Below are 13,901 nucleotides of genomic sequence, written 5' to 3'. Positions count from 1 at the left end.
TGTGCTGGTTGACCATTTGTAGATTCTCCTTTTAAAACAGGTCGCGACTCCTGACTATATACATCTCCCAGGCCATAAATTGCTTTTGTGTGGAAGACCTTCATAGTATGTGGCTGATGTGACTCTCTGTAGCCATTCCCACCCTAATGTGTCTAGTCAAATGTAGTGACCTGTGTTTGATAAATTTGTTCAAATTAATAACCTGTAGCTATTGCTAGCTGAATGAAATGGTGGTTTTAAGCCAATTGGAGTGCTCAATCCATCTTGGTCAATTTGCAAAGAAGCTATATCTCTCCTCTGAGCTTCAGTTTGATTAGCCAACGTTACTACTTATTGGATTAGAACGTTCTGCTAACTTGTTTTTGCTGGTTAGACAAGGGGGTTGTTTATAGTCATTCTACCTTTTTGTGATTAACTTTCCCAGGGTGTAAAGTTGAGGTAACAAGGTGGGAAGAGTAAGGCTAAGGGGGTCAAATGACCACCCTCACTGACCTCCTTGATTCTCATTTCTATCCCCTCTCCTCAGTAGGTACTAATGACACCTTTGACCTTTGCTTAAATGAATACATCAAAATGGAGGACAGTATAGAGACTATGACTGGATCTTATTTGCCTTTGCATCTTTAGGACCTAGCACTGTAGTTGATTACACAGTAGCAACCTATTGAAACTTTGTTGAATGAATAATAAACACACTGCTGCTACCTGTGCGGTGACATTCCCTGAGAACCCAGAGCACAATACAAGTCTGCATATTTTTTATAGCAAGTCTCTAGTTTCAGGAATAATCTTCAGTGATAGCTCTAAACATTTTATGTTGCACTAACAGGCATGGAATATCAAGGGGTTTGTTGTTCGTAAGTCACATCTTTATGGACGCGTTTGGCTATTGCACAGACTTTGCATTACCTTAGCCACTTACAAAGTAATTCCAAGTAAGTTTTGTCAGATGTCTTAGGAGAGTGGCTTTGGAAGGGTCCCTTTGTTTGAAACAGGCCACAAATGAAGTTGACATGAAGAATGTTCTTACAGAAGCAACCTGGGAAGACAAATAGCGCCAATGAATTCGTTATGTTTCACCTTCTCCTCCTCCTCTGTTCTGATAGTTCTACTTTGCTTAATGTTTTGAATATTTAATACTATGCTAATTTTCTCCATTTAGTGTCATTTCTATTCTCGAGAAAATTTTATAGAAGTTGTTCCTCCAATATTTAAAATAAATGGAGGTGGTATTTGGGACATTTGCATTGTTTGAGATTATTTTGAACCTCAAAAATTGTTTTTCTTCCTCTATGAACTTTTTTTAATGTTTAAAGGTGGTGACAACTACTAATAATGTAGTCATTTTCCTTTCTTCTCAAGTTCCAATTTTAGGTAGGAAAGAAAAATAAGATTTCACTGGGGTAGAGTCATCAAAGTTGATGTATGTCATAATTGCCTTAATAGCATTTTTTGAACATTGATGCAGTAAAATATGGTAAAAAAAAAATGTACCCTCTAAGAATTCAAACACATAAGGACAGGATCACCTCCATATGTTATTTAAAAAATAGCCTTGGTCTGTGATTTAACTGTCTAGTTTTTCTATTACTCTAAGCCCTTGAGACACATAATCTCTTCCTCAAAACAGAGCCTCCTATTTAAATTCATACTTAAGAATTTATTCAGGACGAATGGGCCTAGAATGATTTGGGAAATAAGAATTGGTAGCATCTTAGAATGTCAGAGTTGAGTGAGACATCAGAGATCATCTGTCTGAACTCTGCCTTTATCAGCAATGAAATAAGGCCTCAGGAGGAGAAAGCCATTTCCCCATGTCACACATATTATTATCATTAAGACAAAACTATGCCCCTTTCACTGTGTCAAATTGGTTAACATTCTGGCATACAGGATGTTGTTTTTGTTTTTTGTTTTTCAATTTCTGTATATTTACAACAGACTCTCGTGTTATTCACCACAAATCTTGTACAAAAATATGTACTTTCGTGTAGAACGCTGAGTGACCCATGACCCGATGTTCAATTCTCACGATACCATGGATTGTGTATTTACCTCTGATAAATAAAGGTTTGCGTGAGTGAACATGGTAAACAAAAAACGTGTAAAGCTTTTTAGAACAAAGGCTTTACTGGTAAATTTAGAATGTTTTAGCTAATATTAACTGTAAAAAAAGAAAGATTCACGAATTCTTGTCCTTAAACTAACAGAGTATATTTCCTTGTGATGCATGTTTGAGTCAGTGATCGTTTTGATGGACTAGCTCTTTCTTCAAGAAACGAGTTAATGTAGGCCTTTTTCCAAGATGACCTCATATTCAAAAACACCTCCTATCTTCCACAGCAATGAGAAAATGGTGTGTTTGGCAAAGTGCTAATTGCTAAGTGAGTCTCTGTAAGGAACTGAGGCTTGTCTGTAGGTGGTAGGAAGGGACCAGTTGAAATGGGTGCAGCTGGAGGTGACTTAAAAGGGAATTGCAAAGGAGATTATCCAGGTAGAAAGGGCCTTTGTACTGTGGGGTGTGACATACACCCTGCTTTTAAAAAGTTCTGTTATCAGCACTTTGATAACCATCCTGCTCAGACACCCTACTCCCCTTCCAATCTTCCCTCAGATCCCTGGCTCTCCCAACTGTAAGCCCTGGTGAAATCTCAACAATAAATAAATATGCTGTTTATAATTCTTAGACTAGAAACTCAGAGAGAGCGTAATGTTTACGATAGTTCACAAACGCCAGGCATCTGTTGTCAGCAGAGCAACATAGAGGATGTAACAATTAATGCCAAAACTCTGGGAAAACGAATTCCATTTCCGAGTACTCTGTAGCTCTAAAATTCAGCAGAATTGTTAAAACTGATCAATTAATGTACTTTTTATTTGGAGAATTTGTTGTCTGAATCTATCCTTGGATTCAGATTATTTTCCATATTAATGATGCCATACTACAGCTCCTTTGTCTTAGACAGTTTTAGTTATTATCTTCACAATATTGGCTAAAAAAATCACAAAGACTCTGCCTGTTATTAAAATTTCAAAAGTGTTTCATTTTTGCAAGACTTTTTAGAACTAGCCAATGGGAAAAAAATCAAGCATCACTTGTAAAAATTTTTCTAATATCCTAAAATATATTCACACACCATATATCCATCATTATATTTAAGGAAAAATATAAACCACAAACCCAGAACTTGCCATTAAGTTATACTTAGCATGTTTTCCAAATCCTAACAAGGCAGAAAATTGGTTTTCAACCAGAAATGTTATTATGTGTGTATAATTTTTCTTAAACACATCATGCTTTGAAAATATATTTGCTTTTCCTCTTTGAAAGAGGAGAGTAGAGCCGAATAGTCTTTCTCTTGACAATAGCTGGCAAACGATATATGCTTAAAAAATGCTTTTTTGGTGTGGTATGAATTTTGGTGTGGATTAAATGCAGGTATGACCTTGAGAATAGATTGGCTTAAAGAATTTTAAAACCGGGGCACCTGGGTGGCTCAGTTGGTTAAGCACCAACTTCCCCTTATGTCATGATCTCATGGTTCATGGGTTCGAGCCCTGCATCCAGCTCTGTGCTGACATCTCAGAGCCTGGAACCTGCTTCAGATTCTGTGTCTCCCTCTCTCTCTGTGCCCTACCCCCACTCGCACTCTGTGTGTGTCTCTCTCTCAAAAATAAACATTAAAAATTAAAAAAAAAAAAAAAGATAAGGATATAAAACAACTCCTGGGATGCATCTTCCAACCAGAGTGGTCAAGCACTGTCCAGCTGGACCACTCCCACTGTCACTTGCCTCCACTCCATTGTCCCAGGAAATCCTGATGAACTGCTAAGAATGAGACACAGTGTGCTGGAAATGCTCAAAGGTTCCTTTGAATCCCCTCCCTCCAGCTCCTTCTTTATCTTTAAAGGGAAATAGTTATGGAAGAGAAGAGACAGCAGTGCTATGGAGAACCAAGCAATAGATTGCAGTTAAAGGATTGAGGCTCTAAATCACATTTCTACTAACAACAGTTCTGGGATTATTGTAAAATTACTTAGCCCTTTTACGAGTTAGTAAAACTTCCCCTTCCCTCATCTTTAAACATATGAGGTTGGTGTAAATTTCCAAGTCCTCTTGCAGTTCCCAGACCCTGTAATTCAGAGTCCCCATAAAAAATAAATGGAACGAACCCTGGGATGTTCAATTTTCTAAAGTCAAGTTGTAAAGGGTATAGGCTTTTTCACTAACAAATGCCAGAGTTATACAGAACTTTGTGGGTGCTCAATAAATATTAAACAATCAATTTTATCTTTCTCTGCAAAATGAGGTGAGTAATGCTGACTTGTCTCACGGAATTTCGTGTGAGAAATAATAAACGAGAACAAAGCACTTTTCAGATAATGAAGTAATTCGAATAAGCCACTTTAGTATCTGAGGTCTAGCTAGGTGATGCAAGAATAAAGTGTCTTTTTTTATTATTACATCTGTGAGATACAGCAGTCTTTTCATCTGTTTAAGAAGAAACAGTCATTATCCTTGCTTATCACCAAAAGTCAGCATGAGTAATTTCTGTGCAAATGGGATTTCTCATGTGATTTTAACATTTATCATTTTTAGCACACCGCACCTTTTATCTTTGCCTGATATCAAAATGGAATCATGTCTTGATTTAAGTAGTTTAACGAGGTGTTCCATCAGCATTGCACTATTCTGCCTAAAGAAAATGCTTTCTGAAGTGACTGATAAGCTGCACAAATGAGAAAATTGTAAATTTAATAATCCTCCTACTCAAAATAATACAATCCAAGAATTGCTGCTAAGGAAAATGAAGTATCGTGTTCTGGTTTCCTGGAGAATTCCACGCTCTGTTCTTTTTTATGTTTGTGTTCTATAAATATTATGCGCTATTTTTTTTTTTACAGTGTTTCAACAAAAGACAGCCAGAAGACAATCTGATGGCGACAGGTTCCACGGTCCTAAGAGACAAGGTATTCACGTGAGCTTCAGTTTATTTAATAATCTCTAAGCAAGATCTAAAGAAGCCTTATGAATATTGAATAAAGTCTCCGAGGATAGAAGTAAATAATTGTAAAACAAACAATAGTAATAATAACTGTGTGCCTGATGAGTTTTACTCTTAAATTAGTGTCTTGCCCAAATATAATTTTGCCATAATAAGATTAATACAAGAAAATTATTGCAATTTATAAAGGCAAGAAACAGCCTTGTGAGAATGTTTGTGGCGATGTTGATGATGTTGTTAGCAGGGCTCTAGGAAGGTCAAGGAAGACAAATCCTCTAACATGCATGGAGACCATGCTTTTATAGGCCTTTAGAGAGAGTAGCCTCTGGAACGTAAATTGGGGGCAGTGGCGGACAGATGATTGATTCCGCAATGAAGGGAACCAGCGTGGGATGTCTGTACTCTGCACTGAACTCCATTCAAAGACCGTGCCCTTTTCTCACTATTCTCTTGCCTTCAGCACTTGATCCAGCATTTTGGAGAACACTTACTTGTCATGCAGAAAAGAGCTGAATACTGAAGGTATAGAGACATCACACACAGTGGAAAAATTTTCCTCTTGCTCTACAAAGAGGCAGCTGCCTCCAGTTTACCCTGACATCCGTGGTTCCTATTGAAAAGAGAAACTCTAGTGGGTTATTTATTGTGATCCTCCCCCCCGCCCCCCCCCCCCCCCGATAATAAGGGCTTGGTTAAAGTTCAAAAGTGAGAAATGTAAAAGGTGACAGATGTAGGGGGCTGGCTCTGATCACCAGTGAGCACGTGCTGATGCTTTTAACCTCTGTCCAACCATTTTTCTCTAAACCTTTTCAGATATTTTCTTATTATACCATGAAATCCCAGGATAGTTAAAGACTAATCACTAATTCAGTAATAAGCAGTTTTGATCAGCTAGTATGTCCCATGGACTGGATGGTCATAAATATCCGAAAATAACTTCAGTCCAAACAGCATTGCCTTGAAATTGCTACCAGTGAATTATTGAGAGAGACATTAAAATAAAATCAAGAGGTTATCTCACAGCAGCCACTAAACACCCCCCTAGCCAGTTTCCTTTTGTGCCATGATAGACATGGCTAGGCACTGACTGCACCAACTTCTAACACCACCAAGCTGTTAAATACACCACCTTGGAGTGTCTGGGTGGCTCAGTCGGTTAAGTGTGTTGTTACCTCTGCTCAGGTCATGATCTCGTGGCTCATGAGTTCAGGCTCCGCATTGGGCTCTGGGCTGTCAGCACAGAGCCCATTTCAGATCCTCTGGCTCCCTCTGTCTTTGCCCCCTCTCCCCCATGTCTCAAAACCAAATAAACATTAAAAAAAAAAAAATACACAACCTCAGTGGACTTGCTTCTAAGACAGCCATGGATTGTCTTCCAAACAAAGGTGTGTCCTTAAATGAGAGATCTTCATCCATCACTTCAAGTGGCATTTCCAATGGCAGCAAGGTTGTACTTAGATTATTCTCCCAATTAAGTACATGATGCTTGAATGCAGCACATAATAAAGCAGAATTTCTGGTCCTCCCTGAACCCATAGATACACTGCTTACAAATTTATATGCCAAAAAAAACCCTCTATTTGACACTTTCCATTTCTAGTGATTCACTAATATGAGGGAAAAGATTATTCTTTTTAAGGTTACCATTATCCTTCCACTGGACCTTTATACCTGTCTCAAGAAATAAGTGCAGAACTCCATATGAGATCATTGTACAAGGAGAATCAAACAGTTCCTGCAGGATTAACAAAGTAGACAAAGTAGAGATTATTCCTATCAGGACTCCCCCACATACCTCACAGCATTTGGGAAAGAATAAAGAGAAGGGGTGCTTTGAGCTCTTTAGGAGAATATTTCCCTGAAGCATTTTTAAATAAATTATCCAATTTTCATGTTTTAATTAAACGCTGTTGGAATGAAGGGGGAAACGTGAAGAAGGCCACCAGAGATGAAGGAAGCTGACAAATAGCAAAAATAATAAAAGATCCTTGGAATTCTTGCTCTTACCGGTTGTCCTCTGGCTTTCCCCTAGAAAGCAGCCTAAGGAAAAGCTGTAGTGTCCATGAAGCCTAAAAGAGACCAATCATTCTTCTATTGTATGAACAGAAAACTAGTCTCTTCTGTACCAGAAAAAAAGGGGACAGTGAAAGGAAACAAGAACCTAATTATAAAATATTTTATTGGATCAAATTCTGCCCATCTCTTGTTACCTAATTGGTTTCATCAAGGTCAACAATCGCTAAATTTTTTTAAATGATTTTAGGGTGAGGATGCTGAAATTTTAATCAAATTTGGGATGAATTTTTTCTCTCTAGATATTTAAATCCAACTTATTGATAATATTTGAGATTAGTCACCTGAGACCAGTTTCCCTAGATCCCACCAACCGAGGACATCAGTAATTCTGCAGAACAGAAAAGAATATTGTTCTATTGCAAGGAGAAGAGGAACATTAAACCTCATAGAATGTTGGAAAACCTCCCTGATTACTGCAGTCTTCAGGGAAATCAGAATCTAGTAGGAGAAGAGATAATTAAGAATAATTGGGAAGATTTTAAAATTAAAGAATTAAGTACCCCAAAGGGTTTACTCTGTCCAACCATTTTTCTCTAAACCGTTTCAGATATTTATGACCATCCAGGCCATGGGACATACTAGGTGATCAAAACTGCTTATTACTGAATTAGTGATTACTCTTTAACTATCCTGGGATTTCATGGCCTAATAAGAAGAGCAGTACCTGCTTCGCCAAACGGAACAAAACAAAACAAAAAGCAAAAGGCCCTTTTCTGAAATGTTTGTCAGAATCAAGATTTTCTAAAGGGACTAAACAGGTTCTCTAAGGAAGGTTAAAGAAATTATTTAATTCTTACACTATATGCTGGAAGAAAAAGGGATTACAAGAGCCAACTATTTTCCCTCTGAAATTATAAGTGTTTCAGATGCCCTACATTCAAGACTGCCAAGGGATTGCCAGGAAGTTACATTATTGCTAAGTCAAGGAATTTTCCTGAGGAACAGAAAAAATTAATTGGCACCATTTCCATGGAAACTTAACAGATTTCTTCAACTCAATTTTCACATCCTGAAAAAATATAAGGAAAATGGTGAGGATTTTGGATCACAGATAAAAGTTTCCATCAAAATACAGTCTTAAAATCCGTATTCCTGAGTTGGTTTTGAAATTAGAAAAATGACAGAGTGGTATCACAGAATATGCTGCTAGCACATTCCCCCTCTCTCAAAACTGAACTTCTCAGAGTGGTCAAGGGTTTATTCAGAGAGGCACCTGGGTGGCTCATTAGTTTACGCTCAGCTTAGGTCAACTTCAGCTCAGGTCATGATCTCACGGTTCGTGGGTTTGAGGCCTGCGTTGAGCTCTGTGCTGACAGCTCAGAGCCTGGAGCCTGCTTCAGATTCTGTGTCTCCCTCTCTCTCTGCCCCTCCCCCACTCATGCAGTCTCTCTCTCTCTCTCTCAAAAATGAATAAACATTTTAAAAAATTAAAAAAAAAACATTGCAAGCCAGAGAACTGAATTTTGTCAGTGGGTTTGAAGTTGATCAGAGTTTTGAAGGCTGCGTCATGTTAATGACACTCATAGAGGACTGATTGATAACCCTTACTTTCAATTTATTAAATCTATACTAGGGGAAGTTTCCTTCCCAGTGACTGGAATGCTTGGATTCATTAGGCCCCTACCAAAGAATAAAGTTTCTATGAAATAGTATTAGTAATTAGAAGACCACTAGGGAACGCGATCAAGTCAAAGAGGGCTGGAGGAATGTAAGGGCTGCTTCTTCAAAGACATGGAAATATCTGGTTAATTTTCCCGGCCTTAAAAATCATATAATAGTCTAGGATGCTCACATCTCCCAGACCTGTTACACCTTTTCTTTTCCCTCTGTTCTATTTTTTTCTTGGACTATGCCAAGGGGCCTTTTCTATCCTCACCAGAATCATCGGCATATCATTAGTGTAGTCTTACCTCAAATATGATACGTAGCAGCTAATGAGGTTTAGCACTCCTAACATTCTGAACTGCCTTCCTGTGACTGTGGGTCACATACACAGATCTCCTCAGTCACACAGTTAAATAATGAATCTCATCAAGAGTGTGCTATTGCTGTCACTCTGGAAAGGCAAACCATTTCTTTGGAAGATGGGGTCAGATGGGAGGTAGGGGGAACATGTCCATGCTAACTACCTGCCTATTTTCAGTGACTCCCAACCCTTGATGAGCCTAAGAATCATTTGTGGAGCTTCTAAAATTTGGTTGCCTAAGTCCTACCTTAGACATGGCTAAAAATGGAACACATGAGAATAGTAATGAGCAACAATCTTAAAACCAACATGCCAAAGAGAAAATATAACCAAAAGAAACTTTTCTGAAGGCCACATTGTGGTCAACTTTGGCCACTAAGTGTGTTGTATTTCAGAAATCATCTGCACAATATAATTTTAATTTTTGCCATGTTTAAACCATGCTTAAATTCAAATTTCAGGTAAAAACTCCAACCACTCCCTAGTATATTCCTGTATCATTTGCTATAAGACGACTTTTGCTGTTACCATTTATTATCATGCTTTCCATGTTTTCTTATATTTGAGACACATCCCTGTAGACTCATAATTCTATAAAAAGTGAAAAAATAAAAGGTATATCAAGAAAATCATGTCAATAAAAACATGAAGGAAAGCATATTTATTTTTCATAATGAAAACTATTCACATGTGTTTAATACTCAGGCACTAAATCTTCTCTGCTCAGTAACTATCTGCCTAGCCCCTGGTATAGTCTCTGTCTGCCCACTGATTCTTCAATACAGACTGAAAAGTCATTATTGGCTGGCCTTTTCAGGGAGTGTGAATGCTCATGGGAAAGATATAGTCAGGGAACACATCTTGTTTGTGTTCTCCAAATGCCCAGTGCTGAAACAGTCTGATAAGTGTGAAATACCCAAACTTTCTGTAAGTAAGAGACCTGGAGAAATGGTGATATTGCCCTTAACATGGGGGAAACGAGAATGCTGGTCTCTGAGGAATTTTCATCAGGCTGTTTTTGCTAGCATTGGATATATTAAAAAGGAAAGACAGAGGATTATCAAAATGTGGTCATTTGTACTCCATAAAAGAATAATGGCCTCAGTTATCTTTTTCAGTATAATACATTTACATTTTCATAAAAATTTTGTTGTTGTTGTTGAAGTCAGACCTGGAAAAACTTGTGTAATAACTGAGTTCTTGCCTGCTTTTGGTGATGTGTCAATAGCCCACAGTAAAAAGTGAGGAGGAGGGATTTAATGTTATACTTTGCATCCTGAGACCACCAAATAAAGCTCTATGGTGGAAGGATCGCATGGGCAAGAAGAATTCTTATAGTAATTGATGCCGGGAGTTAGTTGCTTACAGACCTATCAGTACACAGCGCCAAGGAATTATGTTTCACCTGTGTGTGACAAAGCTGCCCTAACAATGCGCTAAACCCTGGGATCCTGAGTTGTGAACTGCAGTGACCAATGTCCTCTGCAACCTAGAGCAGAGAACAAAATCTGAGTGAACACAAGGAATAGAAGCAAAGGATAAATAAACACTAAATCTCCTGGTGAACATGATTCTATAGATATGTTCTCTTTCAAGAAGGACTGAGGAAGAGAACAAATAATATGAGAACTTCAAAAACCACTCCAAGGAAAAGGCAAGGTAATTTATTCATGGAAGACTCAGGATAATTATACTTCTGTAAGTGATTTGTTTCATTAGTAAGATTGTCATATATCTTCTCACAAAGCACCATGCCATCAAAACGTAGATAATGGGAAATACACACACACACACACACACAGAACATTTCAACTCACAATCTGTAATTCTTTTAATCTGAAGTTTTTACAAATATTTTAACTGTGTAGAAAATTGCTTTAAGGTAGTAACTGTAAAGAAGTATGGATTATTTTGAATTTTCATTTATTAAATTTAAGCTAAACTATTCAACTTTCAGGTTCAGTACCTGACACCTGTCAATAAAGAATTTTTCAGAAAAGTGTGAACTCACACACAAATTGAAAATATAGAGAAGAAACAGCAGTAGAAAGTCTGGGATGAAGGCCAGGCTAAGACGAAAGCAAAATATATGAAAGACATTTTAGGTGAGAGGGCAGGATGATATGAAATATATGACATGCAGAAAAGGGATCTAGTGACAAAAGGAAGTATGGTAAAAATAAAATAAGCTTAGAAGCTAAAATTTCAGCAGCAAGTTAAAATCCACATTGGTCACAACAAAAAGACCTGATGGTGGATAAAAATCAAGTTATTGAAGTTGAGAATATAATTGGAGAAGGGTTTGTTCTCAATACATAGATAGACTAGAAACAATCAGAAGAAATGGAGAAGAGAGATCCAACTCACGTATAATAGATTTGTTTATTTTAAATAGAATACAGAATGCAGTCAATGGCATAGCTAAACAAAGCTTTATAGAACAGGGATGTGGGGCTCAATATAGGTTAACTGTGACCCAGAAAACAATAAGGAAATTTAAAAGCACCCTCGCAAATCTTTTTAATTATAAAGATGAAGAAACAATCCTAAAGTATTGAGAAGATATGTTAACTTAGATTTTCTATTTAAAAAGAATCAAAATCAGGGGCGCCTGGGTGGCTCAGTCAGTTGAGCGTCCAACTTCAGCCCAGGTCATGATCTCATGGTTGACCAGTTTGGGCCCAGCATCAGACTCTGTGCTGACAGCTCAGAGCCTGGAGCCTGCTTCGGATTCTGTGTCTCCCTCTCTCTCTGCCACTCCCCCCACTCATGCTCTGTCTCTCTCTGTCTCAAAAATAAATATAAACATTAAAAAAAACTTTTTTAAATCAAAATCAGTTTTAAAAAACAGAGAATCTGTGTAACAAAAATATGAGATAACGGATTACACAGTTTATTAGGAAAATATTGCAGCTTAAGAAGTTTATCTTTAGTGTGGTATTTCATGCCTGTAAGGAGAAAACAAATGCAGCTTTTGGATAACCAAGGTTTTAGAAAAATTAGAATTTCTATGTCCTGAAAGTATTACCCGAAATATATTATGAATAAATAAGAGACTAAGCAAAATAAAAAGCTTAAAGAGAACTTATGGTATTAAAGAATTTGTGGTGAATAATGAATTCAATAAAACATGGAATTGCATTTAAATAATTATTGTAGGGTTGCCTGGGTGGCTCAGTCAGGTGAGCATCTGACTTCGGCTCAGGTCATGATCTCACTGTTCATGAGTTTGAGGCCCTCATCAGGCTCTCTGCTTTCAGCGCAGAACCGCTTGGGATCCTCTGTTTCCCTCACTCTCTGCTCCATCCCCACTCTCTCTCACACACGTGCTCTCTCTGTCTCTCTCTCTCTCTCTCAAAAAAAAAAAAATGTAAATAATTCCTGTAAATATACTTTTAAAATGTGAATGTAAAATGCTGGTGATAAAAAATATGTAATGCAACAAATCATAACCTGAATTCGATGCTCAAATAATATAAAATGGTCTAGGAACTAGAAGAAAATACAAAACTAAAATCATGTCCTTTCCTTCATGACTTAGTAACCAAAAATATATAAGATAAATTATATCTCTGAAATTTATTTTAAAAGAAAATATGTACTTTCCAAATCACTTAATATTGCATGTGTGTGTATAGATATATGTGTATATATACAGATATAGATAGATAGATATACACATATATGTATATGTAGTCTTTGTAACAAAAGTCAGAAACTAGTATTTTTAGTATGTGGAAAATTATTAAGAGGAAACACAGGGGTAAGAGAATACTGGCTAAGTTAGCCTAACAGGGCTCTTGCTGAAGGCAGGGCAAGGTGATCAGATATCACCTAGGGGGCGATGGAAGGTCAAGGAACCCAATCAGATACTGAAGGTAACCAGGTGTCAAGGGTGGGGGACCCTGACTAAACAAACTTAGCAGATTCTTATGAAAATTGAGCAATAGGAAGACAGACAGGCAAGTACAAAAGGTGAAGCCTCATTGGAAAGAGGTCTCAGAGGAGCCAAACTCAAGTTAAGTCAAGGGAGGAGTTCTGTCAACATGCAGCCCTAATTTCAAGAGATGTAGATACTTTGCCTGGAACTTACCAATAATTCAACACTCCAGGTCTCTCCTAATTTACCCATGTGCCCCAGAGTTAATTTACTTGCCAGTTCCCTAGCTGTAGAACAAAAAATAACTTCAGATTTAAATCTTGGTCGCTGGGTGTCTCAGTTTCATTACCGACAGATTCTTTCCAATTACTCACAAAATAATATGGCAAGATGATACAGTATGGTATGGCATTGGTATAGTGTATCTTCCATGGCTTGGAATGGTATGTATTCCATGGGAAAGCCTATTAGCAGAATGGGAGAGAGTTTCTTACTGCAAAAACCATATCCTGTATCATCACAGAAAGCTGGAAGTTAAGAATCACAGAAATTCCAGAAAAAAGTAATCTCTGATACCATCACAATAGAACAACTTGTGTCATCTTAAGATAATTTCCTTCCATGCTTTATCTTATGGAAAACATTTATATCATTAACATTTTGCTGTATATACAAATTAATATCCTGCTTTTGTACTTATTGTGATATGATAAGCACTTTCTATATTGCCACATGATCTTTTTAATTATTGTTATTATTTTAATGACTACTTAGTATTTGTTAAGTAAATATTTCATACTTTAAATTCTTTGTTGTTGGACAATCAAGTTGTTTCCTTTCAAATTTTCAGTAAAAAAATGTTCTTCTAGCCAGTCACTCAGCAATAGAAATAATTTTAATGAAAAGCTCAATTTACTCTCTTACCTAATCTGAAGATTCGTACACTCATCATAACAGTGTTATTTGATGTTTA

The 13,901-nt window shown here is 37.2% G+C and overlaps 1 protein-coding gene across 1 annotated transcript in view; it reads left to right on the top strand.

The window, feature by feature from the left end:
- The window catches only part of BANK1 (B cell scaffold protein with ankyrin repeats 1), a 312,636-nt gene that overhangs the window by 282,382 nt on the left and 16,353 nt on the right, over nucleotides 1-13,901 (top strand). The window contains exon 12 of the mRNA XM_053900708.1: nucleotides 4,906-4,971. Coding sequence (XP_053756683.1) covers nucleotides 4,906-4,971 — 66 coding nt within the window. The remainder of the gene's footprint in view (nucleotides 1-4,905; nucleotides 4,972-13,901) is intronic.

This window comes from Panthera pardus, unplaced genomic scaffold (genome assembly GCF_024362965.1).
Source record: "Panthera pardus isolate Hobbes unplaced genomic scaffold, ASM2436296v1 HiC_scaffold_13, whole genome shotgun sequence".
In the NCBI taxonomy this organism is placed as follows: domain Eukaryota; kingdom Metazoa; phylum Chordata; class Mammalia; order Carnivora; family Felidae; genus Panthera; species Panthera pardus.
Note: the sequence above shows the minus strand (reverse complement) of the source record. Positions and strands in the feature narration are given on the sequence as shown.